This window comes from Chaetura pelagica, unplaced genomic scaffold, assembly GCF_000747805.2.
Source record: "Chaetura pelagica isolate M959 unplaced genomic scaffold, ChaPel_1.0 scaffold85, whole genome shotgun sequence".
Classification (NCBI taxonomy): Eukaryota; Metazoa; Chordata; class Aves; order Apodiformes; family Apodidae; genus Chaetura; species Chaetura pelagica.
The window spans coordinates 250,269-274,173 of NW_009953505.1; the positions used below are offsets into that span (position 1 = coordinate 250,269).

The 23,905-nt window shown below is 37.5% G+C and overlaps 1 protein-coding gene across 1 annotated transcript in view; it reads left to right on the plus strand.

The window, feature by feature from the left end:
• The window catches only part of ARHGAP42 (Rho GTPase activating protein 42), a 116,589-nt gene that overhangs the window by 4,154 nt on the left and 88,530 nt on the right, over positions 1 to 23,905 (plus strand). The window contains exon 3 of the mRNA XM_009999413.1: positions 17,082 to 17,143. Within this exon, the coding sequence (XP_009997715.1) occupies positions 17,082 to 17,143 (62 nt within the window). The remainder of the gene's footprint in view (positions 1 to 17,081; positions 17,144 to 23,905) is intronic.

The following is a 23,905-nucleotide window of genomic DNA, read 5'->3' on the forward strand; positions in this document are numbered from 1 at the left end:
TACACCATGAGCAGTTTTGTGTCAGACATTGTGCGTGGGTTGACTCTCTTCAACAGCAGACCAGCTTGTTCACAGAATCACGGAGTGGTTCTAGTTGGAAAAGACCTTTAGGATCATTAAGTACAACCATGACCCAACTCTAAACAAATAATGTACAACTTCTTTTTTAAAACTATAAACATCAAAGGATTTGAGCTATAAAAAAAAATTTCAGATGTTGAGAGATTTGCCAGCAAGTTTGTTTTGGGAAACAGCAATCTCCTGCTTTGATGGCTTTTCTCATTAAACAGCTAGCAACAATTGCCAGTCTTGTCTCTTCCTCTGTTTTGAAATGCATGTGGCAGCATGTGATCTGCAGCAACACAAGGGCCGTAAGATTTGATAGGGCCATACTAATTGATATTCAGCTATGGATATTAGCTCCAGTTGCATGTGATTCAGCCAAGCTGTGATTTTTTTGTGCAATTGAGAAGTTATTCTGAAAGTGGCATCTTTAAAGCAAAAACAGCACAATAAATGACAGTGAATTTTTAGTACTAAGAAGGCTTAGTAAAGAAGGGAATACTATGAGGAAAAAGCTGTGGATGTTGTCTACCTGGACCTTGGTGAAGCTTTCAACACTGTTTCCCACAGCATTCTCCTGGAGAACTGCCTGATATGGCTTAGACCAGTGTACACTTCACCAGGTAAAAAGCTGTCTAGAGAATTAGGACCAAAGAGTTGTGGTGAATGGAGCTAAGTCCAGCTGGTGGACAGCCAGAAGTGATGTTCCCCAGGGCTCAGTGTTAGGCCCATCTTGTTTAATGTCTTTAACAGTGATCTGGACAAGGGATGCACCCTCAGTAAGTTTGCAGATTACACAAAGTTAGATAGAAATGTTGATCTACCTGAAGGTAGGAGGACTCTACAGCAGGACCTGGACAGGCTGGATTGATGGGCCCAGGCCAGTTGTATGAGATTCAACAACACCAAGTGTTTGGAGCTGCACTTGGGCCACAACAACCCCAGGCAACACTTCAGGCTTGGGGAAGAGTGGCTGGAAAGTTGCCCAGAGGAAAAGAGCCTGGGAGTGTTGGTTGACAGCTGGCTGAATCATAGAATCATAAAATGTTTGTGTTGGAAGGGACCTTAAAGATCATCTAAATCCACGTACCCTGCATTGGCAAGGACATCTCCCAGTAGATCAGGTTTCTCAGAGCCCCATCCAACCTTAAATACTTCCAGGGATGGGGCAGCCACAGTTCCCTGAGCAACCTGTTCCAGTCTCACCACTCTCACACAAAGAATTTTCCCCTAATGTCTAATGTAAATCTCCCCTCTTCAACTTTCAATCCATTACCCCTTGTCCTCTCACTACAAATTCTTGTAGAAAGCCTCTCCCCAGCTTTTCTGTAGGCCTCCTTCAGGTACTGTAAGGCTGCTATGAGATCTCTTGGGAGCCCTCTCTTCTCCATGCTGAACAACACCAACTATCTCAGCGTGTCTTCTTCAGACTGATCATCTTTGTGGCCCTCCTCTGAACCCACTCCAGCAACTGCCTGTCCTTATGTTGGGGGCTCCAGAACAGGATACAGTACTTCAGATAGGTTCTCAAAAGAGCCAAGTAAAGAAGGGAGGAAAGCACCATCCTTGACCTGCTGGCCACGCTTCTTTTAATACAGCCCAGGACACGGTTGGCTTTCTGGGCTGCAACCTCACATTGCCAGCCCATCCTGAGCTTCTCATCCACCATCACCCCTAAGTCATTCTCCTCAGGGCTGTTAACAATCCATTCTCCACCCAACCTGTATTTGTGCATTGAATATGAGCCAGCAGTGTGTCCAGGTGGCCCAGAAAGCCAACAGCATCTGGGCTTGTACCAGAAATAGTGTAGCCAGCAGGACTAGAGAATTGATTGTCCCACTGTTACTTGGCACTTGTGAGGTCACACCTTGAGTACTGTGTTCAGTTTTGGGCTCCTCACTACAAGAAAGACATTGAGATGCTGGAGCAAGTCCAGAGAAGGTCAAGAAAGCTGGTGAACCATCTGGAGTACAAGTCTTACAAGGAGCATCTGAGGGAACTGGGGTTGTTTAGCCTGGAGAAGAGGAGGCTGAGGTCACTCACCTCATCACTTTCTTACAACTACCTGAAAGGAGGTTGTGGTGAGGTGGGGACTGGTCTCTTCTTCTAATTAACAAATGATGGGACAAGAGGAAAAGATCTCAAGTTGCTCTAGGAGAGCTTTAGTTTAGATATTAGAAGAAACTTCTTCAGTGAAACAAACAGTCTGCCCAGGGAGGTGACTGAATCACCATCCCTGGAGTTGTTTAAAAGACATATAGATGTTGTGCTTAGTAGCATGGTTTAAGTGCTGGACTTGTTAGGGTTAGGTTAGTGGTTGGTAAAGTTAGGTCATGGTTGGACTTGTTGGTTATAAAGGTCTTTTCCACCCAGAATGATTCTGTGATTACTCTTACTCTAAGGAGAGGACGCTTCTTCCGCCATTTTACTAACAACTGTGCTTTCTCTTCCATCTGAAAAAGCCAAGAATTTACAAATCTTTGCCATTCATTCTTTCAGATATGTCGCCTCTGTGCAGGTACTCTGAGCCCCGTTTGCATTTAATATTTTGCAAAAAGATTAAATACTATAAAATTACATTGAATGAATGTAAAGGAGGTCAGTCATTTGTTACACCCTGTGAGAGTTTTGTGCAAAGTAGATTAATGATTTTAACCTGTTTCAGACCTTACAGGTAGCACACTATGTTACACAGATGGGATAGGTGCAAATACTATATTTTTAATGAACAAGTGTATTTTTCCTCAGTATACACAGTGCGGGCATATGTATTGCAAAGAGTAGGTTTGCCAAGTTCCTCTAGTGCTAGTACATCCAGCTGGTGTCACCTGATTGTTCTTGCAGGAATCTCCCTGTTCTCTTATCCTCTTCTGTTTTGCTTTTGTTATCTGGATTGTGGCTTATAAGATGAAAATAAGAATTTTCTCCTGTTTTTTTCAAACTCTGTCTTGTTTCTTCAACAAGTTCTTGTCTATTTTGTATTATGGCTAGTTACAGATCAGTGAGATTTAGTATCAGCAGTGTAAGACCATGATCAAGGCAGATAAATACATTCTCATATTCTGGCATTTTACGTTAGTATCTGTTTTTATTAGTGTATGCTATTTAGGAAAAAAACACTGAAAGACGTGTATTTTACTCTGTCATTGCTGGTTTTGAATTTTTTTTCCTGAAGACAATTGTATTATGGCAGATGTTTTAGGTAGCATCAGATGCTTGATCTAGGAATGTAATAGGAAGATAAGAAACCATGAAATCATTATTAATTAAGCTATAAGGAATAGGCCAGATATTCTAAAATGTGATGTATTTCCATATGGGAACTAAATTCTCTTCTTGCTGAACAGTTGTGGCTCATGTGATCTTTGCTGACTCACATCTTAAGTTAATTGTTCATGGGATTATTAAAATTGCTAGCAACTACATCTACAGAACTGTTAGCTCATACCAGGAAATTATATTCTGCCCATCTTTTAGCTTCAAGTTGAACTTTGAAAAATCAACTGGGAAGAAGAACTTAAAGAAAAAAAAAGAAAAAGAAAAAAACCTTTATTAGCAGATGTTTGTTAGAGTGCACTGCTGTGTTGTTAAGGCTCTCATTTCAGTGGAGCAACAATGCCACAAACTGAGTCTTATTTTTCAGTTGTTCTGGGCATCCACATGCACATTGCTTTTGAGTTAGCAGCTGCTGTGCCCTCTTGGAGAGCTTGTCAGAGGACAAGCATCCTGTCATTCAACACAGCAAATAGCTTTGCCTTGGGAAATTTGTCTATAAAACTGCATAAAAACCAGAAAAAAACCAAAAACCCTTCCTCCATGTCTTATAAAGATGTGAAAGGTTAATTTATATTAAGTGGTACTAAATTCTGTTGTGTTGTTTGGTTTTTTTTATAGTACAAACTGCTCATGCAGTGCTTTATTAAAATGAAAAAAACCAAACAAACTAGGAGCTTTATGCCTGCTTGAAATATGTGGAGGTAAAAGGCAAATCTTGGCAAATCAATCTCTGGACATAACAGTCTCCAAGTGAAGAATCTCTTTTGGAGCCACTCAGAGTCTAAATCAGGACCTTCAGAAGACAGCTATCAGGCTACTCACAATTTCAAACCACATTATGTCTTCTGTTTGTGGTGTACAATGGCTTCTTGAATTTGCATGGGTGTTTTGGAATTATTTATTAAATACCATTGAGCCACCTGTGGTCTAAATCACTTGGTTATCCTACAGGACATCCTTAATCACTTAGGATCAGCTTTGATGTTCAAGAAAGTTCTTTGTAGGACTAATACTCTACATACTTTGCGCTCAGTTTCCATTACATAATTGGGTTTCTGAATGGAATTACCAAATAAATCTAAATTGAATTTCAGTGGCTCAGGTCTACTGGTGCCTTATCCAAACCAAGGAAAGAGGAGGATCTTCCTACCACCTTGAGGGTGGAATTTTTTAGTGTAGGCATCATCCTAGTAACTTCCTTGGTGCTTGAGTTGTTTGACCTTGTGGAACATATTAAAGTGTATTTACACAAGGCTTTTTTTTTTTTTTTTTTAATGGGCAGGGAAGGGCTGAGTCCTGAATTAGCATAGAAAGATATTGGTGACTGAGAGTGAATTTGCATAGAAAGATTCTATGCTGTTTTCCCACCATATTTACCTGCCTAGATTTACCAGCTCTTTTTATTTCTGTTGAGAGAATTCTTTTTCAACTGAACTTCTTAGGTGACCTTCAAAGCAACTTACAAGATGAGAATCATGGGACAGGGTTATTTGGTACTTCTGTTGGATTATTTTTATCTACAAAAGTTAAACAGTAACAAATTGTGGGAGGAACTCAGCATAATCAGGGTGTGAAATGCCTGAATTATTTGTTTAACACTTGTTAAATCTGTTCCCACCATTATGGGGTTTTTTATCCCTGTTGAGTATTTAAATAAGTGCCACCCATTTGCGGGACACTATTGTTTATTGACTCCAAGAAATTAGTGATTTTATGCTAGTGCTAGAATCCCATACAGGAATATTCAAATGAAAAAAATTAGATTGAGGTGGCTGATGCAGTTACTTGCCCTTCCTGTCTGTCCTACCCTTCTGTAGCAGGAATAGCTGGCTGTGAAGCAGATCTCCTGAGTCACTGCAGTTTGCATCCTGGTGTGCTAAGGGAGTCTAAAATTCATGCTAGATCATTTTAATATATCGGACTGCAACCGTCCTGTCTCATACTGCTGCTTGCCTTGGAGCTCATGCTGTTGACAGAAAGAGGTTGACTCAGGTAAGGGACAGCAGTGTCTTTGGTTGTCCTGGTGCATTCTGCTAAGGAGATTAAATGAATCAATATTTGATGCAAACAGCTCAGTAGACAAGTAGACCGGTCCATACCACTCACAGGTGAAGATGAAGTATCTGTTGTGTTCCTCATTAATAGTCTGAAATCCTGGACTCTTGAAGATGTGTTCTACTTCATTGTCATCATTCTGTGCCTTCAACACACCTCTCCTTCCCTCCTTCATCACTTAGTTTTCTTATTCCTAGAGTTGGGCATCCCAGTGGAAGTATGAATGTTCATGGGGAGACAGTCTGAGAACTAGAACTGGTTTGAAAATAACTGGTAGTACCATGGCTGTGTGTAATACACTTCTAGTAAACAGGCATTTCACTTCAGAGTTGTCAAGTTAGTATCCCTCTTGAGCAACAGCCACTCGTTTTCAAAAACAGTTAGTGGTTTGATTAACTCAATTTGAAGATACTAATCTTCAGCTTTGAGCAAGTAAGATGAATGATTTGTACTTTCTGAAATCCGAAGCCTTCATAGAGTTTAGAGTTCTAAGCACAGGAAGTCCTTGATCCCTTCGTAGGCCTCAGTTAAAAAACCTGCAATTATTGCAAACCTAATATTTGTTGAAGTCCTTGGTGATATTTTTCCTAATTGAAGTGCTTCATCATTCAGGTAATAAGTGCACTAAGTTCTACAAATCAGAATAACAGTATTAGTGATTCTCAGCTGAATCCTGAGCATGTCGATTTTCCTTTTACTTACCCTGTCTTTACTCACAAAAAGCCACATACAAACAAGGTTTGTACAGCTGGAAAGACTGAGATATCTGGGTTTTTTTCCCTTCATTTAAAGTATGGATGTGAAGAATCAGGGATTGGCAAGTGAGAAAAGTAGTCATAATTCTAATCTCTTTGTTTATGGAATGCTAGGATTGAATATTACTTCTGCAGGTCAATCTGTGGTCCTGTGTTTTTTTCCCACATTGTGCTATTACTCAGCTGTTCAAAAAAATGTAACAATTGATTTCTTAGAATGCAAGATCTGTATTAATAATCAGTTTATATCAGGATTCTTTCTAGTGGGATTTGGGGAAATGAGCACAAAGGAAAACGGGAGGAGATTGAAAGATTTTCTGATTTAACCAAAATCCACTTTCGATCTTTTATATTTCTGAATATTCCATAATTTTTAAAGCAGTTCTTCCTCTGGCAGGCTGTGCCTGTCAGTCAACTCTGGAGAATTCTGATCTATTTCAAGGCAAAGTTAATTTAGTTAAAGATTAATTGGATTAAATGGATTTATATAGTGTAGGAAGTTAGGCTGTTAGTTTCAAAGAGGACCAATTCAAGCTGTTAGGGTTTCAAAGTAGGCCTCCAGAAGCACTTTAGGATGACTTCATACCTGATAGGCAAGAAGATAATGTATTGAATATTGTTCCCCACACCCTGGTGAGCTGTGCAGTTACAGAGCCCAGCCCCAGGACTGCCATGCATGTGGCTCTATCAGGTGTAAAAAGAGGCTGATTTCTCTTTGGCAGATAGAATAATTCTAAACCTTATTTGGTAGAGGAATAGAGATCCTTAATGACCACTTATCTAAAACCCTTATATTTTATTCTGTGAGAACCTGGTGAAAACAGATTTTTTGTGGCTGATCACAAAAGCCTCCACTCCTTCATAGAAGTGTAGAAGGAAGGGGAGAGACAAGAAAAGTTATTTATTAATTCATGGAAAGTTTTTGATACAGTGCTTTGTGAGACCAAGTGACTATCTGGGAGGATCCATTCATTCCCATGTTTCTGAAAAAAAATTAAGAGATTGCTTAGGTGATTTAAAATGCTTCTGTTATTGCTTCATGATGCCACATTTTGGGAGAGGTGCTATAGACTAAAAGTTTAGAATAGAAATTTTCTATCACAGATAGAAATTAGATAGATTTTCTATCACAAATATACTGGCATTGTACAGAAGAATTGCTGTGTTGAAGAATTCATGCTGCAGTAGATATATTTCTAAATTGAATTATGTATTTTTTAAAATAGTTGCTGCATTTATAATGGGAGTAGAACACTACCACGAGGTAGATGTACTGAAGCTCTTTGTTTAAGAAAATGTTAAAGGTGTGATGGTGGTGGTATTTGAATAATTGTTTGGAGTGTTGGTTTTTTTTTTGTTTGGTTTGATTTTTTACTTTTGTTTGATCCATTTAGAATTTTTCTGCCTGCATTTGCTTTGTGAGATTCTGCCTGAGTAGAGCATGACAATTTACTGATACTAAGTCAAGTAACTGGTTTTCTTTAAATTGTGTAACATTGCATGTCTTAAGGTGAGACCTTAAGGAGATGACATTGCATGTCACCAAGTGTGTTTGACAAGTGCTGACAGTGAATCTGGAAATTCTAGATAACCTGACTTTCCTATGAGTCATCTTGGGTTGTGTATAAACATTTGTAGCTTTTTGGGGAGACTTTTGTTGAAAAGGAGTGAAGTGGAAAGTGTAAATATTGTGGCTCAAAGCATTGTTTTAACTTCTGTACAAGGTTTATGTGTATTTGTTTAAATATCTGTGACACAATAACTACTTTTTATAGCAAGGAATTCTTGAGTATGGTTACTGTTTGTAACTGGATTTAGATAGTTGAGCTGACAAAGGTTTGTTTCAAAAAACTGTATTGGGGAAAGGATTTTTACTTCTGATGGCAGCCCTACATTTTATGCTTTACACATGTTTAGGGAAAAAACCTTCATAAAATACCTTGCTATATTTGATACTCTTCAGTTAAAATTCCAGCTGCCTAATATGGTATGTATGTATTATACTGTACATGCAAACACACATTGCAAAGCTTTGGACTTTGATTAAGCTTAGATCTTGATTTGTTGCCTTATATGGTTCATATATTAGTCTGCACTTTGAGGCACATGTATTGTTCTCAGACTGGAGTTTCCATCATTGCTGTGGAACTGGCCGGCCTCTTCTGCTGGTCTTGCCTTTATAGTGTGACAAAACCCAGAAGACTGGTCAGGGGAAATATTTGTGCTTAGTATACAGCCAGCAATGGAAGGGCTTTAAACATCTGTTCATGGGGAACACTCCCTAAAAAACATATAAGGATTGAATGCTGTAAAGCAGGGGAGGTCAATCAGGGAGCCTGTTCCTGAATCTGTGATAATTTAATTTCTGATTTTGTCTTCATGGGAAATTGGGAACCCTTCTTCCCCCAGCCATCTCTCTGTCCTAATGCCATAAAGAGGTGGTGTGCTCCCAATTATAGAACAACATGCTGCCACACTTACTGTGACTTTACAGTCCTTAGGTCAAATGAAGTAGGGAAAAGGCTTGGATTTTGTTAGCTTACTTTTAGTTATATGGATTCCAGTAGTTGTGCTGTGATAAAGTTCTCTGCTTGCCAGTATGTCGTGGAAGATGAGATGATATTATGTAGTCCATTTGGGCGTAAAAGTATTAATTTTGTCCTTTTTCTTGCTTTCTCATTTGTATAGTTTCTTTGCAGAAGTTTTAAACCAGGCATTTTTGATCTCTTTGTCTCTTACACGTCAGGAAGTAAAAGTATGATAATGGATTTGTTTGGCAAATTTGGATATATTTTTGTAAGGTAGCACACTTATTTTCAGGAATTGAAAAGAAATGGCTAATACCTTTCCTGACAGTTCAAGGGGGAATTGCCACAGTAAACAAAATCAGTTGTATTCCCTGGGATGGTCTATCTCTTACAGCAATAGTCCCTATTTATTTTTTCCTAAGGGTGTGTCTGTGTTAAGTCAGGTTAAACCATCCTTGAAATTAGTTGATTTTTTAAATTTTTTTTAATTTTTAGTTAATCTAAGTTCCATGTCTGATTTAGTTGTAATTTGCTTCAAAATCTGCAAGATCATGGTATAAATTTATAAAAAAGCATTGGTTAAGTCCTTGTAGAGTTTACTTACCAGATTAATTATGGAGCAGATGATATGAGTGTTCATTTATTGAGTATGAAATTGCTTCACTTTGTTTGCTCTGAGTATGTTTTGATTCTATCACAAGAAATACAGACTAGACAGAGTTGCATCTACCTTTGTGTACTTTCCCATAATGAAATTCTTCAAGGAAATTTGTGGTTATTAGGGCTGTGAATTTAAACCACTGTCTGCTGGCAGAATTCCCTGACAATCTGAGAGTGTCTGACAGGGTATTTCCATGTAATTTAAAAACCTGTACAGTGGAATCTTTGCTTCAGCCTGTGTCTTTAACTATCAAAAGTGTATTTCCTTGTATTATAGGAAGGTACAAATAGCTCCATTTTTTCCCCCCTGTTCTTGCAAAGCTTGTGGTAAATGTAAACACAGACTAAAGGAAAGCGTGAAGTCCTTATTACAGATCCATAAAATCTGATATCCAGATTAGAGAAGTAAGAGAAACCAAGTGGAGGATAAGACAGCGTATACAATGTTAATTTTCCAAATTTAGATGACACTGAAACCCCGTGAAGAGATGAACCATTATTTTGTTATTCTATCTTCTTTTTCCATAATGGAATCTTCTGACTTAATTTGTCTTTTGACACCAATACTCATCTCCAAATTAAAGTGCACCTGATGTGCTGTTAGCATACTAACTGGAATTTGCATAAATACCTAAGCAATATTAACTTAAAACTGAACAAAAGAAAGCAGTTACTCTGTTTTCTCTAGTATCTTGGGAACAAACCCCAGAAGAGAATGAAATTGGTAAGAAAAGCAATGGTTTCAAATCGTACTCTCCTCTCCCTTTCTTTTGTCTTCTCTTCTGCTTTCCCAGTGTATACTATTTATTATATCAGTCTTCCAAACTGAAGTTTTTCCAAAAATTTTGCCAATTGTTAAGTGAGAGAAGGATGTTGAGTAGCAGTGGTAGAGGAAATAGAAACAGCCAATGAAAAATGAAAACATGAGTAATAATCAGGAAGATGTAGCAGACATGTAATAGTTGAAATATAGCTTTTCTGAACATCTGTTAAAAAAATAGTGTTTTCTGTAGGAATATGTTGCAGTTGTTTTGCACTACTGTTTTAAGAATTATATTAGAGTGGTGCTCAAGCCCAGTCAGCATTGGGTATGAATTATGTATGCATTTCACAATTTATTCTTTATTTCAGTTTGCAGACTAAAGTGCTGATCCTGTAGCTTGTTCCCTTTGGGCTAAACCGTAATTGCATTTAAAGCTGTACGTAAGTTGTAGATAATTGTATACTTCTAATGTCTTACAGACTTAATTCAGTAGAAAAAAGGAAGAAAAGAATTGCTAACAAGGCAGTCCATGTTGTGACAATAGGGAAAGGAATTCTGTGTTGACTAAGGCAAGGCTATGTTTTAATTCATAGCCATCATATTGAAAGATAAAGAAAATGGGAGGCTCTGGGGGCTTTATTTCAAGATGTTCCATCTTTGGATTTACATTTTGGCATGTTGGGAACTTGTCATAGTGGTGACATTTTGATACATCCAGTTTCGTTACCAACCACAATTCTTGTTAGGGGCAATGGGTACAAGTTGGAACAAAGGAAGTTACATTTAAATATGAGGAAAAACTTTACAGTGAGAGTGACAGAGCCCTGCAATAGGTTGCCGAGAGAGGTTGTGGAGTCTCCATCTCTGGAGATACTCAAAACCCACCTGGATACAGTCCTGTGTAAAGTGCTCTAGGTTATCCTACTTCAGTGTGAGAGTTGGACTAAATGATCTCTAGAAGTCCCTTCCAAGTCCAGCAATCCTGTGATTCCATGATTCTGTGAAAGTACTGAGAAAGTAGGTTATGGTCTCCTTATTCCAGATAACCTGTCGTGGCCTGTCAGTGTTAGTATGAAATCTGCAATTTTTCTGTCTGATCAGGAAACTATCTGTTGCTCCTCTTGTCCTCATTTTCCCTTTTTCCTTTTCTTCTATATTTTTTCGGTATGGCTTAAAGCTATAGAAAGAAAGGTGGAATTTTGTTTTTTTTACGTTGTGGTTTCTTGAAAAACTGCTTGAAATAGCAATTGTGGCTGCAACTAATGCTAATCATTAAGAGCTCTGGAAATAAGTATTTGAATTAGTAACTATTAAATAATATCTTTACTTTAATGTTAAAATTGGAAAAGAGAGTTTGTTCTCCCAGTCCTTCCAGAAGTTATGGAGCTTACATTTATTCTGCTTTGCCACTGAAGTCTAGTAAGCAGGTCTTGAACCTGAGGAAGTTTCTTTATGGGTCTTAGATCCATCTTGAATTCTGAATCAGTAATGTATTACTTACTAGGAAGAACTTCCTTGGATATCTGAGCTGAAGTTTGTGCTCAAGCTTGATTTCAGTGACTGCTATAGCACATCTATATACTCAATATGACCAGTTCTGGAGAGAGGATATACTTGACTGACCTTTTGGCCAAAATGTGTTGGAAGCAATGTACAGCACAGTCCTGGCATTTCCTCCCATCAGTTCTGGAAGTTATAAGGAAGTATCTGACGGGCTTGCACATGTTTGCCTCTTATAAGTAAGATGTTGTAAGATCAAATTTCTATGTGTATATTTTTTTTTTTCCGTGCTGTGATTCACATATCTGAAGATAGTGGTGATACCTGCTTAGAATACTATAAAGTGTTTTTTAGTGTACTTCAGAATATTTTATTATATTATATAAATATAGTTTGCTTGTGACTATATGTGTTAGTGTATCTTAAATCAACATTTCACAGAAAAGAGTATTTATTTTTATTCTGTCTTCCACGGTACCTTTCTATCTCAGCTTGAACAGTGCCTTCCAGACTTGGCATTGTCTTTGAATTCAGTATTGGTCATATAAAACTACTAGGTTTCATGCAGGTTACTTTAATTTTTTCTTTAAATATAGATGACATCATACTTAAGGTATGTAACATTTAGCAATCCATTGCTAACACTACTAGTAAGCTAATTGTTGATACAGTAGCTTCAATAGTGTCCATAGCATATTGTTTTAAGGTGATAGATTTTGTTATAAGTATATAACAATAACTTTATAAAGTTTATTAAGTACATGTGGGTTTTTTTCCTGTGAACCAAGGGGTTGATTTTAATGCAGTAAACCAGAGTTCTAGATCATAAATTAGGCATATTTTAATAATACATTCTATAAATTCAGATAAATTTTTACCCTTTTCCATTCCTCCCTCATTCACTTAGTCCTACACCAAGCTTCATTTCCCTTTTGATTATGCAAGTGTATCTGTTTGTGAAGCTGTACAGTACATTTGAAATTACAGGAATAAAAATGCAAGTGAAACATATGCACCTTTTTGCAAAAACAAAAAAGGAAAAGAAAAAGGACATTGTTGATGTACAACATTAAGGTTTAAGCTGTTGATACTGTTAGTTTGCTTCCTTATGAAGCATATTAATTAAAAGACAATTTACTAATAAAGAGGGTTTCTTTTTGGCTTTTTTTGGTGTGAGGTTTTTTGTTGTGTGTTGTTTTTTTTTTTCCTTATTTCTCCTGAACAAGAGAAATTTTGCAGCAGATTATTACTGGATTTGGAACACACTCCAGAGAAGACAGCTGGGAACCTGTTTTCATGAGACAGCAAGTGTTCTGCCGGGAACATATACAATTGTTTTTACATGTTAGGTGTTGCTTTTCAGAGACATCATTTCCATCATGATGCCAAGTCCTTTGAATAGCCCTTAAATAAAAAGCAGACTGTAAAACTATGTGGATTTTGTAAGGTAGTATCTCCTAATGACTTAGAATATATGAAGGTAGCACTTTGTTTTACTTAAAATGATGCAGCAAAAACAGAAGGGCTTTTTGAAAATATTTTAAAATACCTTCATGTTTAATATGTTAGGTCACATTTTGTACTTTACATTATTGGTATGTTTTCAGAATGTATTTCTTATCAGCACATTCCCATGACATTTCCATCTTGTAAAATCTTAACCCTTCCTCCTTCCACCCCCTTTTGTATTTACAGAGTTCACTGTAATTCTTCTGTGTCTTTTCTGATTAAAAAGAGCAGAGGAAGCAAAATAAAAATGTTGCAGTGTTAGTAAGAAAAGGTTGTGAGGCCTGTGTGTAATTTCCGGGCTTCCTGCAGTGGGCTGTGGGCAGTGGGCTGTGTCTGACACAAATGGTTTTGATTTTTAAATCTTTTGGTTTTAAATATGCAAGAGCACCTCAGATTATTATGGCTGAAATATCCATTTGTTTCCTGTCGAGAGCTGGGAATCCACAATCTGGTGCATGTAACCTGTGCCTTGAGTAGGTACTGAAATCCTGAGAGGGGCCTGGTGGGCCTGGTTGTGGAGGGGAGCATCACCCCTGCCCAGCTCTGTGGGGTGTCCTGGTCCCATGGACCAGCTGTCCCAGGGAGACCCAACTCCCCATGGGGAGCTCTGCGCTGTGCATCCTTCTATCTGCCCAGCACAGTCTCCAGGTTAGGCAGGTCCTCCTGAAAATTGTGCAAAGGCACATGGAAATTAAGGAAATAATGGGTGACAGCTAGCATGTCTTCACCAAGGGCAAAGTATGCCTAACAAATTTGGTAGCCTTTTACCATGGAGTCACAGCATCAGCAGACAAGGGAACAGCAACTGGCAATCTATCTAGACTCATGAAAAGCATTTGACACTGTTGTGCACAGCATCCTTGACTCTGAATTGGACTTGTTGGATGGACCATGTGATGGATAAGGGATTAGCTGGAAGGTTGTGGTCAAAAAACTTGTCTGTCAACAACTTCATGTCCAAGTGGAGATCAGGGACAAGTGGCAATCCACAGGGCTTCATATTGGGACAACTCTGCTTAACACCTTTGTAGGTGACGTGGGCAATGGGATTAAGTGTATCCTCAGCAAGTTTGATGATGACAGCAAACGCGAGGTGTGGTCAACGCACTGGAGGGAAGGAAGGCCAGCCAAAGTGACCTTGGCAAGCTTGAGAGGTGGGCCTGTGTAAACCACATTAAATTCTACAAGGCCAAGTGGAAGGTCCTGCACGTGGGTCAGGGTAATCCCACACACATATAAATTGGGTGGAGAATGGATTGAGAGCAGCCCTGAGGAGAAAGAGATTGGGGATGTTTGTTGATGAAAAGCTCAACATGAGCTGGCAATGACTAGCTGCCTGGAAGGCCAACTGTATCCTGGGCTGCATCAAAAGCAGCTTGGCCAGCAGGCCAAGGAAGGTGGTTCTCCCTCTTTACGCTGCTTTTGTGAGAACCCACCTGAGTACTGTCTCCAGTTCTTGGGCTCCTGACATAAGAAGGATATGAAGCTGTTGGAGCAAGTCCAGAAGAGGCTAACAAAGATGATCAGAGCTGGAACACCTCTCCTGTGAAGACAGGCTGAGAGACTTGGGGTGGTTCAGCCTGCAGAAGACTCTGGGGAGACCTTCCAGTACCTGGAGAGGGCCTACAGGAAGGCTAGGGAGGGGCTTTTTGCAAGAACTTGTAGTGGTAGAACGAGGAAAATGTTTCAAACTGAAAGAGTGTAAATTTCGAGACTGATGAGACGTTGGAATGGGTTGCCCAGGGAAGTTGTGGATGTCCCGTCCCTGGAAGCGCTCAAGGCCAGGCTGGATGGGGCTTTGGATAACTTGGTATTGTAGGAGAGCTGGCAGTGGTAATTCCTTATTTGACATAAGTGGTGCCCTTGCAAGGGCAGAAGAGCCAGTGGGGTCACCAGAGATACACATAATGCTAAGCTCTTTCTGCGTACTGGGTGTGCATTCTTCATGACTGTTCTAATCACACGAAGTACATGTTCTCGCTGTCTACCTTCCAGGCTGGGAAAGGATGCTCCATGGCTTCATGGGCATTGACCTGCACAAAAAGGATGGGTCTGAGTGTTGGGCAGTGAACAGTGGAGGCATAGTCAGTACTGATGCAAAACTGTCTCTGCAAGGAACGTATCAGAGGAATTGTTTGTCTTAGTGCTGCTGAAGAATGTAAGTTCTCTGTGCTTAGTGAAACTTTATAATTCTCCCAGAAGGGGAGGCAAAAGCTAAGACAGGGGCAGTTTCTCAGTCTTTAGCTGAGGCACTGAATAGGGGACGTATTAGAAAATACTTAGAGAACAAAATTTTACAGTTTGTTCTCTGTCCTGGTTTTATTTAAATCCTAAGCAAAAGTTTGGATTTTGAAACCAAATAATCCTTTCATTCTGCCTTGAAATTAGGAAGATGAATCAAAGCAAAAAAAGGAAGGGGGATGTTGTTTTAACATGTGACTGCAGTAACGCAACATCATCCTGCAGTTAAAAATGACCAGTTACTTCACGAAAATAATCTGGAAACAATTTCTCTTGCTGGCTGTTCTGGAAAGTCAGATGTTTTTCTGAAGTATGTCCTAATTCCTGAATAGGTAATAATATTCAAACAATATGTTTATCCAGCTTATTTGAGAAGATTAATTTTTTTTAAATGATGGGTAAAAAAAATCACTCTGCCACATGTGTACGGGATGAACTGGCTGTGTCCTGTCTTCTGCAGGCAAAGATTGTTTCTTGTTATGCTTTGGGTGATATCAGTGTGAAGCTTAAGAAATAAAATAATGTAAGTTAGATGCTGCTGATTGCCTTCTAGAAGATATTAGAACATGTACTTATTTCCTTGAAACTTTCAGGGAAGTTGAGGGGGATGAAGCCATATTATTGGAAAGTGACACTTTGTAAAAACACTTAGAAAGATGGAAAAATAGCTAAGAGGACCAGAGTTCTGTTAGCATACCTGCATATGTTGGTTTACAGTGAGGACTTTGAAGACTGTTATTTCGAGAAATTGTACAGGGTTTAGTTTCTTGGGCTTTTTCCTATTTAGAAGATTATTCAGGCTGCCCAAAGTTAATTGTGAGAAGTCGTACCATTTATGAATCTGCATTCTGAGAGCAGAACTTTAAACCACAAAATTTAGCATCCTGTCATTGGCAGCAATTACTGCTAGATGCATCAGGAGAAAGCAAAATAGGCTACTTTAGCTCTTTCCATATGATTATTTTCTGGCATTTTTATGTGTGGAACAGTGATGCTGAATTCTGAACAACCCATATGCCCTTGAGAAAGTAGCATAAATGGAAAGACAGATTTTTCTTGAGAGATTTGCACCACTTGCTTAAATAAGAATAAAGCGTTAGGATTTTTTTTTAATACTTTTCCCTTTCTTTCCCCCTTACATGGCTTAATATTTTTCTTTGGCAGTTTTGAGCAAAGACTCATTCACAATTTTAACAAAATTCAAAGCTTGCTTAGAAATCAGTTATTTGTTCTCATCACCTTAGAGCTTGTCCTTGCAAAACATAAAGCCAAAGAGCTGCTAAACCTGTTGGCATAAGTAATGCATTTCTTCTAAAATACTGACTTTCAAATTTTAATGTTAATATTTTTCATAATTCTTGGAAATATTTGTTGCTGCACTTAAAGAGGAGAAACAGAAGAATTTTTTTTGGCAGTTTCTGCTTTGTCTGCTAAAGTAAATTTGAAGAATTTTTTGTTTGAGACTGATATTTGCACACTTCAGGAAAATCAGCTTGTAAAAATTTTTAAGTACACAAAAATCTTAAGACACAGGTTCTTTTCCTTTGTTTTTTACCAGCTCATGACCTGCTGCTCAGTTTGGTCTGTGCCTCCTTTAATGACTGCTGATTTCAGTGACACACTATATAAGAATAATACCTTATCACTACAACTTCCATCCAGATAACAGGCTGATTTGGTCTTAAAATGTAATGGTGACCAGGATGTTCTTTTTCTTTGTTTTCCTTTCAGCCCAGTCCCTGAAAGAGTTTGCTCGGCTCCTGATTGCTGTTGAAGAGGAGAGGAGACGACTGGTAAGTCTGCTGTCAATCATGTTGCATTGGGCCCCTTTCTTGTATAAAATAGTACTTTTTTTCCTACTCTTTTTGAAGTGCTTTTTAGATTTTTTAATTATTTTTTTTTAATTTGTGTAGTAAATGTGAAGTATTTAATAAGAATAACTTGGTTCTGCATAGGCAGAAATGTGCAGAGTACTTTTGCATCAATTTAAAAACTGTTTTGTCACAATCTCCTTCCCCACTCCCCACCCCAAAATAACCTTTGAATCCTGCTGTACCTTTCTATTCCCCCATCTGGTCATATTAGTCACAGGGCAGAGTAATAAAGTAAACTGTAGACAAAGAGTTTATAGTGGAAATGTGGATCAGTATTAGATTTAATGAAATACTGAGTGTTGCCCAGTGAATGTATACTAATAATCCAATAATATGATAAATAAGTATTTAGGTGAGAAATCAAGGTTAATCACCCTTTAGAAACTCTTGCAGAATGCATTATGGATCAGATTTGTCAGATATGTCCTCTGTTCTGGTATTCTTGTTCTCTTTCTTTCCATACAGATGAATCTGCAGTATGCTTACATTTATATTTCTATTGACATGTATCTTTGTTAAGTTGTAAGTGTGTTCTTGTACAAGCATTAAAAAAAAAAAACCCTCATGAGCAATGAAACTACTTTTTTTCTTCCTTGGAAATTAATAATGAATAGAGTGAAGTAAGGATTAACCACGCTAGGGGGGTGTTTTAAATATTGTGAAAGTTTAACTAGCTCAGATCCATCCAATGACTATGTCTGTCCTTGTTTTCCTTCCTCTTAGTAATACTTAAGGAGGTGAGGAAAAGGATTTTCTGACTCAGATTTGAGCTAATTTATTAATCCAGGAAGAGGTTTACATAAAGTCTTCTTATTCCTATGAGTAAACAACCACAGATTTGGTCTTCCACTGTTTCTGTTTATATAAATATTTTGAAGTGGCAAAACATAACATTTTATATGGTACAGTTATTACCTAAACCTTTACATGATTTTTACTTTATGCTAAAGGAGTCATTCCTTTTTTTACTTTTGGAAGTTTCGGGCCTTTCTGTGGTTTATAATTTCATCTTTCCATGTAGTATTTTACTCTGTATCTCGCAGGAAGGCCATTAGAGTAAAAGAGGAGAAACCGTTACTTAAGTGAACAAAGACCAGTCAGATAGATACTTTTTTTGTTGATTTCAGTGTGATTTCAGTGGGAGTGCATGGGTTGTATACTGACCTGTTGGATCACTGTGCAGTCAGAGACTTGAGTGAGATTTCAGTCTGACAGAAAAAAATATTTTACAAGTGGCTGTGATTTTAGTAAAATTAAATAATCAAATTATTGTAAACAAAATGGCAATAAAGTTCACAGTGTGGAGAATCTGCTCTTGATGGGAAATCATTTATATCCAGCTTTTTGCTGAGTTTCAAATAGCCCCATTTAATTTATTCTTCAAGCTAAATGTTCATGCAGGGACCATGGAGGACACAGTTGTCATGGTAGTGACATTTGAGTAAGAAAACTCAGCAAACTTATTTTTCTGTTTTAAAAAAGTTGTGTCTGTCTGTTGGTAGAATTTGATGCAGTGTACAGACTTAAAGATGGTGTCTGGTTTTATTTAGAAACAAAAGACAGGTTCTCCTGACATTTTTCCCCTGCAACCCATTAATTTTCAGCTTTTTGTACACCTCATGCTAGAGCAGGCTGCACAAAGCATCATCCAACCTGGCCTTAAACAGCTCCACGGAAGGGGCTTCTGCAACCTCTGTGGGCAACCTGTTCCAGCACCTTAATACCCTCATGGTGAAGAGTTTCTTCCTGATGTCTAACCTAAATCTCCCCTCTTTCAATTTAAAACCTTTACCCCTTGTGCTATCACTACCTTCTCTGGTGAATGAATCTATTAATTGTATCTTATGGTATGTGTCATTGACGCAAGGGCTCAGAAGCTTGAAAAGAAAAGAAAACAAAAAAGCAATATAGAAGGTGTCACCTTTGTCAAAGTTAGTTGTTTTTTATCCTCCAGTTCTCTTACTACAGTTTTATGCATGCCATCCTAGAATCCAGAGTCTTCTGTGAGGACCAGTGTGCTGTGCTAGATGCTGAACAGATTGCTAGCAACAAGAGGTTTCTGCCTGATAAACTTGTGATTTAACTATAAATCTTCAGAACATTTTTTGCCTATTTCTGAGGAATGGAACATTATGCATACACTTGGATGCCTCCACTAGAAAGACTTCAAGCCAGCCAATTTGTAGATTAGTGGTGTTTTTAAATAAAGTTCTCAATGGACTGCAAATCTCAAGACAGGGCACACAGGTATTTAGAATTTTTTTTTCCTTCTGCATAAAAAGAGAAAACCTGTAAAAGTTAAAAAAAAAAAATAATTGTTCTTTTTGACATTTTTGGAGGGCTTGGAGAAAAACAGCAACTCACTGTTGAGACTATGGATACATTTAATCTATCATTAAAAATTTTATTTAAGTCATGAAGTGCGTAACATTAAAAAAAATTATTACATAAGCAAATACTGGATGTATAGGAATGTCGAATGACAGATTTATTTCTAATTACCAGCTAGTGGTCTTGTTTCCCTGCTTTGAGTTTTATATTATTAATTTATGAGCATGCGTATGAGCGCATGAATTAGATTTGAATGTGTATATATCAGCAATTTATTTCTCATCTGATGCCCATTAAATTCTTCATCAGTAAAATTGTTTTTTTGTTTTTGTGAACACAGGTGTGTTGGAGTGCTTGCCTACTGAATTTATAAATTGCTTCCAGTGGTCAAGGAAGTAGATTGAGAGGTGCTGAGCACACCTTCTGTCCTTCTTGCATAAAGAACCAAAAGAAATTAATTTTTGTTTTCTTTAGAATAAGTTAATGAAATGAGATATTATGAAGAGTATCACTGGGAAAAACACCGAAGTGTAAGGTTAAATAAAACCGTGTATCACATAAATAAATAATCTGCTGAGTAAAGCTTTGCAGCTATTATTCTTAGAAGTAGTAATAATGTGGTGTTTATTATAAGTAAGTTTTTTTTATCCTTGTCTTTTATTTTCCTGGTTCTAAAAAAATGAGTAGTAGTGTTAGAAAAAACAGAGGTTATGCACCAATCATTTTCTCTTAAAAAAGAAATAAAGGGAAAAGTAACTTGTAAGAATCCATTTTTACAATATACTGTGTTTTGTTTGATACCTGTCATTTCATGGTGTTGTTAATTTAATTATGCTGTTGGTAAATGATGCATTAAAAAATTCCCAACCAAACAGCTCTGACTCTGGGGTTTTACAAGAAGCATACCAACAGCATAAAAAGTCAGTTTCATCCCCACTGCTTTCCCAGTGACTTTAGTAACAAGCCACCAGGGAATATAAAATAAGGACCTTTATTTCCCAGTGATTTATGACGAACAATAGAGATTATATAACTTAATTTCATGTGAATATTTGTATCTCTATGAAGGGAACTTAGTTAAAATATTTTCCTTTTGCTATTGCTGAATTATATTGCTTCTGTTAAATAAGTGGTGTTTTGGTTTTTTAATTTAGAGATTCATGCATTCTTTATGTTTCCTGTCATTTTAAATATTTACTAAACTTCATAACAACTGTAAATGTAGTAGGAGACATTATAAAATACTAATTCCTTTTCCTTTTATAGGATTATGCTGTGTTGACACAAAAACAGATGAATTGGTTCATGCTACTGATTTCCTCTTCCTTGAGGTCCCTCATCAATTTGAGGCATCAGATGTGTTCTCATGAGTGTTATGTGATCTTGAATGTAACTCTCTGATTATTTCTGAAAGTTTACAAAATCCAAACTGAAAAAGGTCTCTTATGTGTTACATTCCTTGCTATTTACCCAAGTTTTTATGGTTTGTTGGTAAGTGATGAGTGGTCCCAAAGCTTTTCTCTCTAGTTTTGTGGGTCAGTGAGATGTGTGTGGTTACTTTGAATTCCTGACCAGTATTAAATACTTCAGGGAATAGTACAAAGATTCTGAAGTGGATAGTTGTCTGCTATGCTTGATGGCTATTTTTTTTTCTAGCATCTGTCTCTTTGTATCTCGTAATAGTCATGCTTCAGAGAGTATCTCATTGTTGAGGATTTCTTTTGTATTAAATGGATGTTCTTGTTGTGGTTCTGTGTTTGCTCTCACACAAGGGGTCTGATGCTATCTGCTTCCAGGGAAAGCATCAAAATATTCAGTTTCAAAAGCTGCACTGGAAGAAAAATAAATGAACTATTAAAACCAGCTATCCATGGAATGGTACATAAAATCAGATACTGAAGGACACAGCATGTTCTTGAGCAGAGTTAACCTTTTCTTTATAGTGTGAAATGGGTTACAGATTCCATCACAAGAATAAGCAGCCTTCTATCCACAGGTGCTGCTTATTACTCTATTTATAAAGGGGAGAAATAATAAAACCACAGATACTAGCACCCTGGGACTGTAGAGCGTACACCTGGCATTTTGTTTCAAATGAACACTCTCTTCACATGAAAAAAATAGTGTAAATGGTGTTTTGATATACTTGGTAACAGCTTTCAGTGCTCTTCACCACTCATACAAATTTTGGCATTTGGATTAATCTCTTTGGTAGCAACCTGTCTGCAAGGGGACAGTCTGGAAGCATATGACTACAGATTAGGGAGCAACACTACAAATAAGAGGACTTCTTTTCATTGCAATTAGGACTGAATTTTGTTTGTTTGTTGCGTGTGTTTTGTTGTTGTTTATATCTTCGTGTTGCTTTCCCTTTTTGCTGTTTTAAATTAATTAAAAAGCACCTCAAAGCTGATTTGATTTTTCTTAATGATGGCCTGTACATATCCTATTGAGCAATCAGGGTACGTTATACAGTGTTGTTAACATCTTTGGAAAAACTTCCTGTATTTGTGCATTAGACTAGTCATTTGGAAAAACACGCTTTCTATTAAAGAAGGAGTAAATCAGCATGGAATTATTTTATTTTGTATAAGAATTATTTTCACTTTATTTATTTATTATTTCCTCCCCCTTTTAACTTCCTTCTACTCCAGATACAGTAGGCTACATGTTAGATATTAATTGCAGAAAAAAGTAATCTTTTTGGTAAGATGTATTCTTCAAGATAGGAAAATACTGATTGGAATGGGTTTGAATGGGTTTTTTTTTCTTTTTTTTGGTTTTTGTTTGGTGTTTTTTTTTAATACCATCAGCTTACTGTCCACTGGTAGTCAAGCTAAGTTACAGAGATCATTGTGAAAATTACTGAAAAAATAGCATGCCTTCATAATCTTTTGGTGACCCCCCCGTTTTGAATACTTGCTATACTCATTTCTGGTCAGAAAGCATTATATAGACTAGGAAAGATGTTGAGACAGGCAGCACGGAAGACTAGACACCGGGAGGGCTTGCTAGAAAAAACCGAAATGTGCAACATTTAAAAACAGTTGTGCTTCAAAGTGCAGGGATTCATAGTTTCTGCTTCATCACTTTTTGCTTTAAATTGCTCCTGGAAATCTTTGGACATGTATGGACTAGTGTTGGAGAGCTTAGTAGAGCATCTTTGGCCTCACTACCTTTCTGCTATCTTTTCATCCTCCTGGAATTTGTTTCAGAGCCCAGACTGTGAGAAGCCTATGGTTTTGTCTATATAAGTGAAATTTGCCTGATTATTGCTTGTACACTGTAGTCATCTACATTTTTTCCAGTCTAGACTCACTTTATGAAGGCTGTGGAGAGAAATAGGAACTTTTCAAATATTATCAACCTTAAGTAGATGCTTGAAGTGAAATTTACTGACAGTATGGTCATACGTTTCTCTTTGGGATCTGTGTTAGTGTTTACCTTCTAGATGGTTAATTAAGGTGATTCTTTAAGTTTTTGTGGAAGATGCTAATTTATTAAATTTATTTGAGTTTATAGAATCTTTTTTGCTTCTGTTTTTCTTTTGTTTCTTCTGGAGAAAAATATGGGTTTTCATTACATAACATGTCCCTTTTAAACATGTAATACTATCTTGTTGAGGCTTTTGCCTGTTAGCCTTGGAAAGTATTGCAGGAGAGGATGTAGGCAGCAGCAGTGTATGGTTTTCTGCTGTATTTTAGATCTTGAATGGTTGGAGTAACTGCTATAGAAAATATGATGGTGTTCAAAATGAATGATGTTCAGAACCATCTTTCTTCCCTAAATCAGAGTCCGTTTCATGTCCCAGCTACTGTCAACATAAAGTCAGGAGGTAACTCAAGAGGAGTTCAGCAACATCTAGAAGACTGTCTTTTTTTTTCATATTAATTGCATGTTTGTAGAGTATTTATTGGACCATATAAGAAAATACCCAGTCTTCTGTGTTTTTTTTGTACAAGCGTTTGTGTGACTGTGTAATCAACATAATTAGAGAAGTGGTCCAGCTGGAAAAATAGTTTATTTGGCCTTCCCCTCACCCTAGGAGAACAATGACTCTCAAGGCCAGAATTACTATCAAGAAGGTTGGAATTTATTTTATAAAATTGCTATCAAAAAGGTATTTGGACTATGCCTTCGCTTGACTGCAGATGTTACCTGTGACCACTGTATCTGATAAATGAAATCAAGAAGCGATAGGCATATTTTTGTCATGCAGGCTTCCCAGAGAGCAGAGCTGCAATGTGATCCTTTGGTGTGTTCTTGTAGAGGGGAGAACTCACAATGCAGCTTTCCCCCTTGCTGTGCCTTGGGCCAGAAGGAATCCTGTTTGCTGTCTTTGCCTGAACC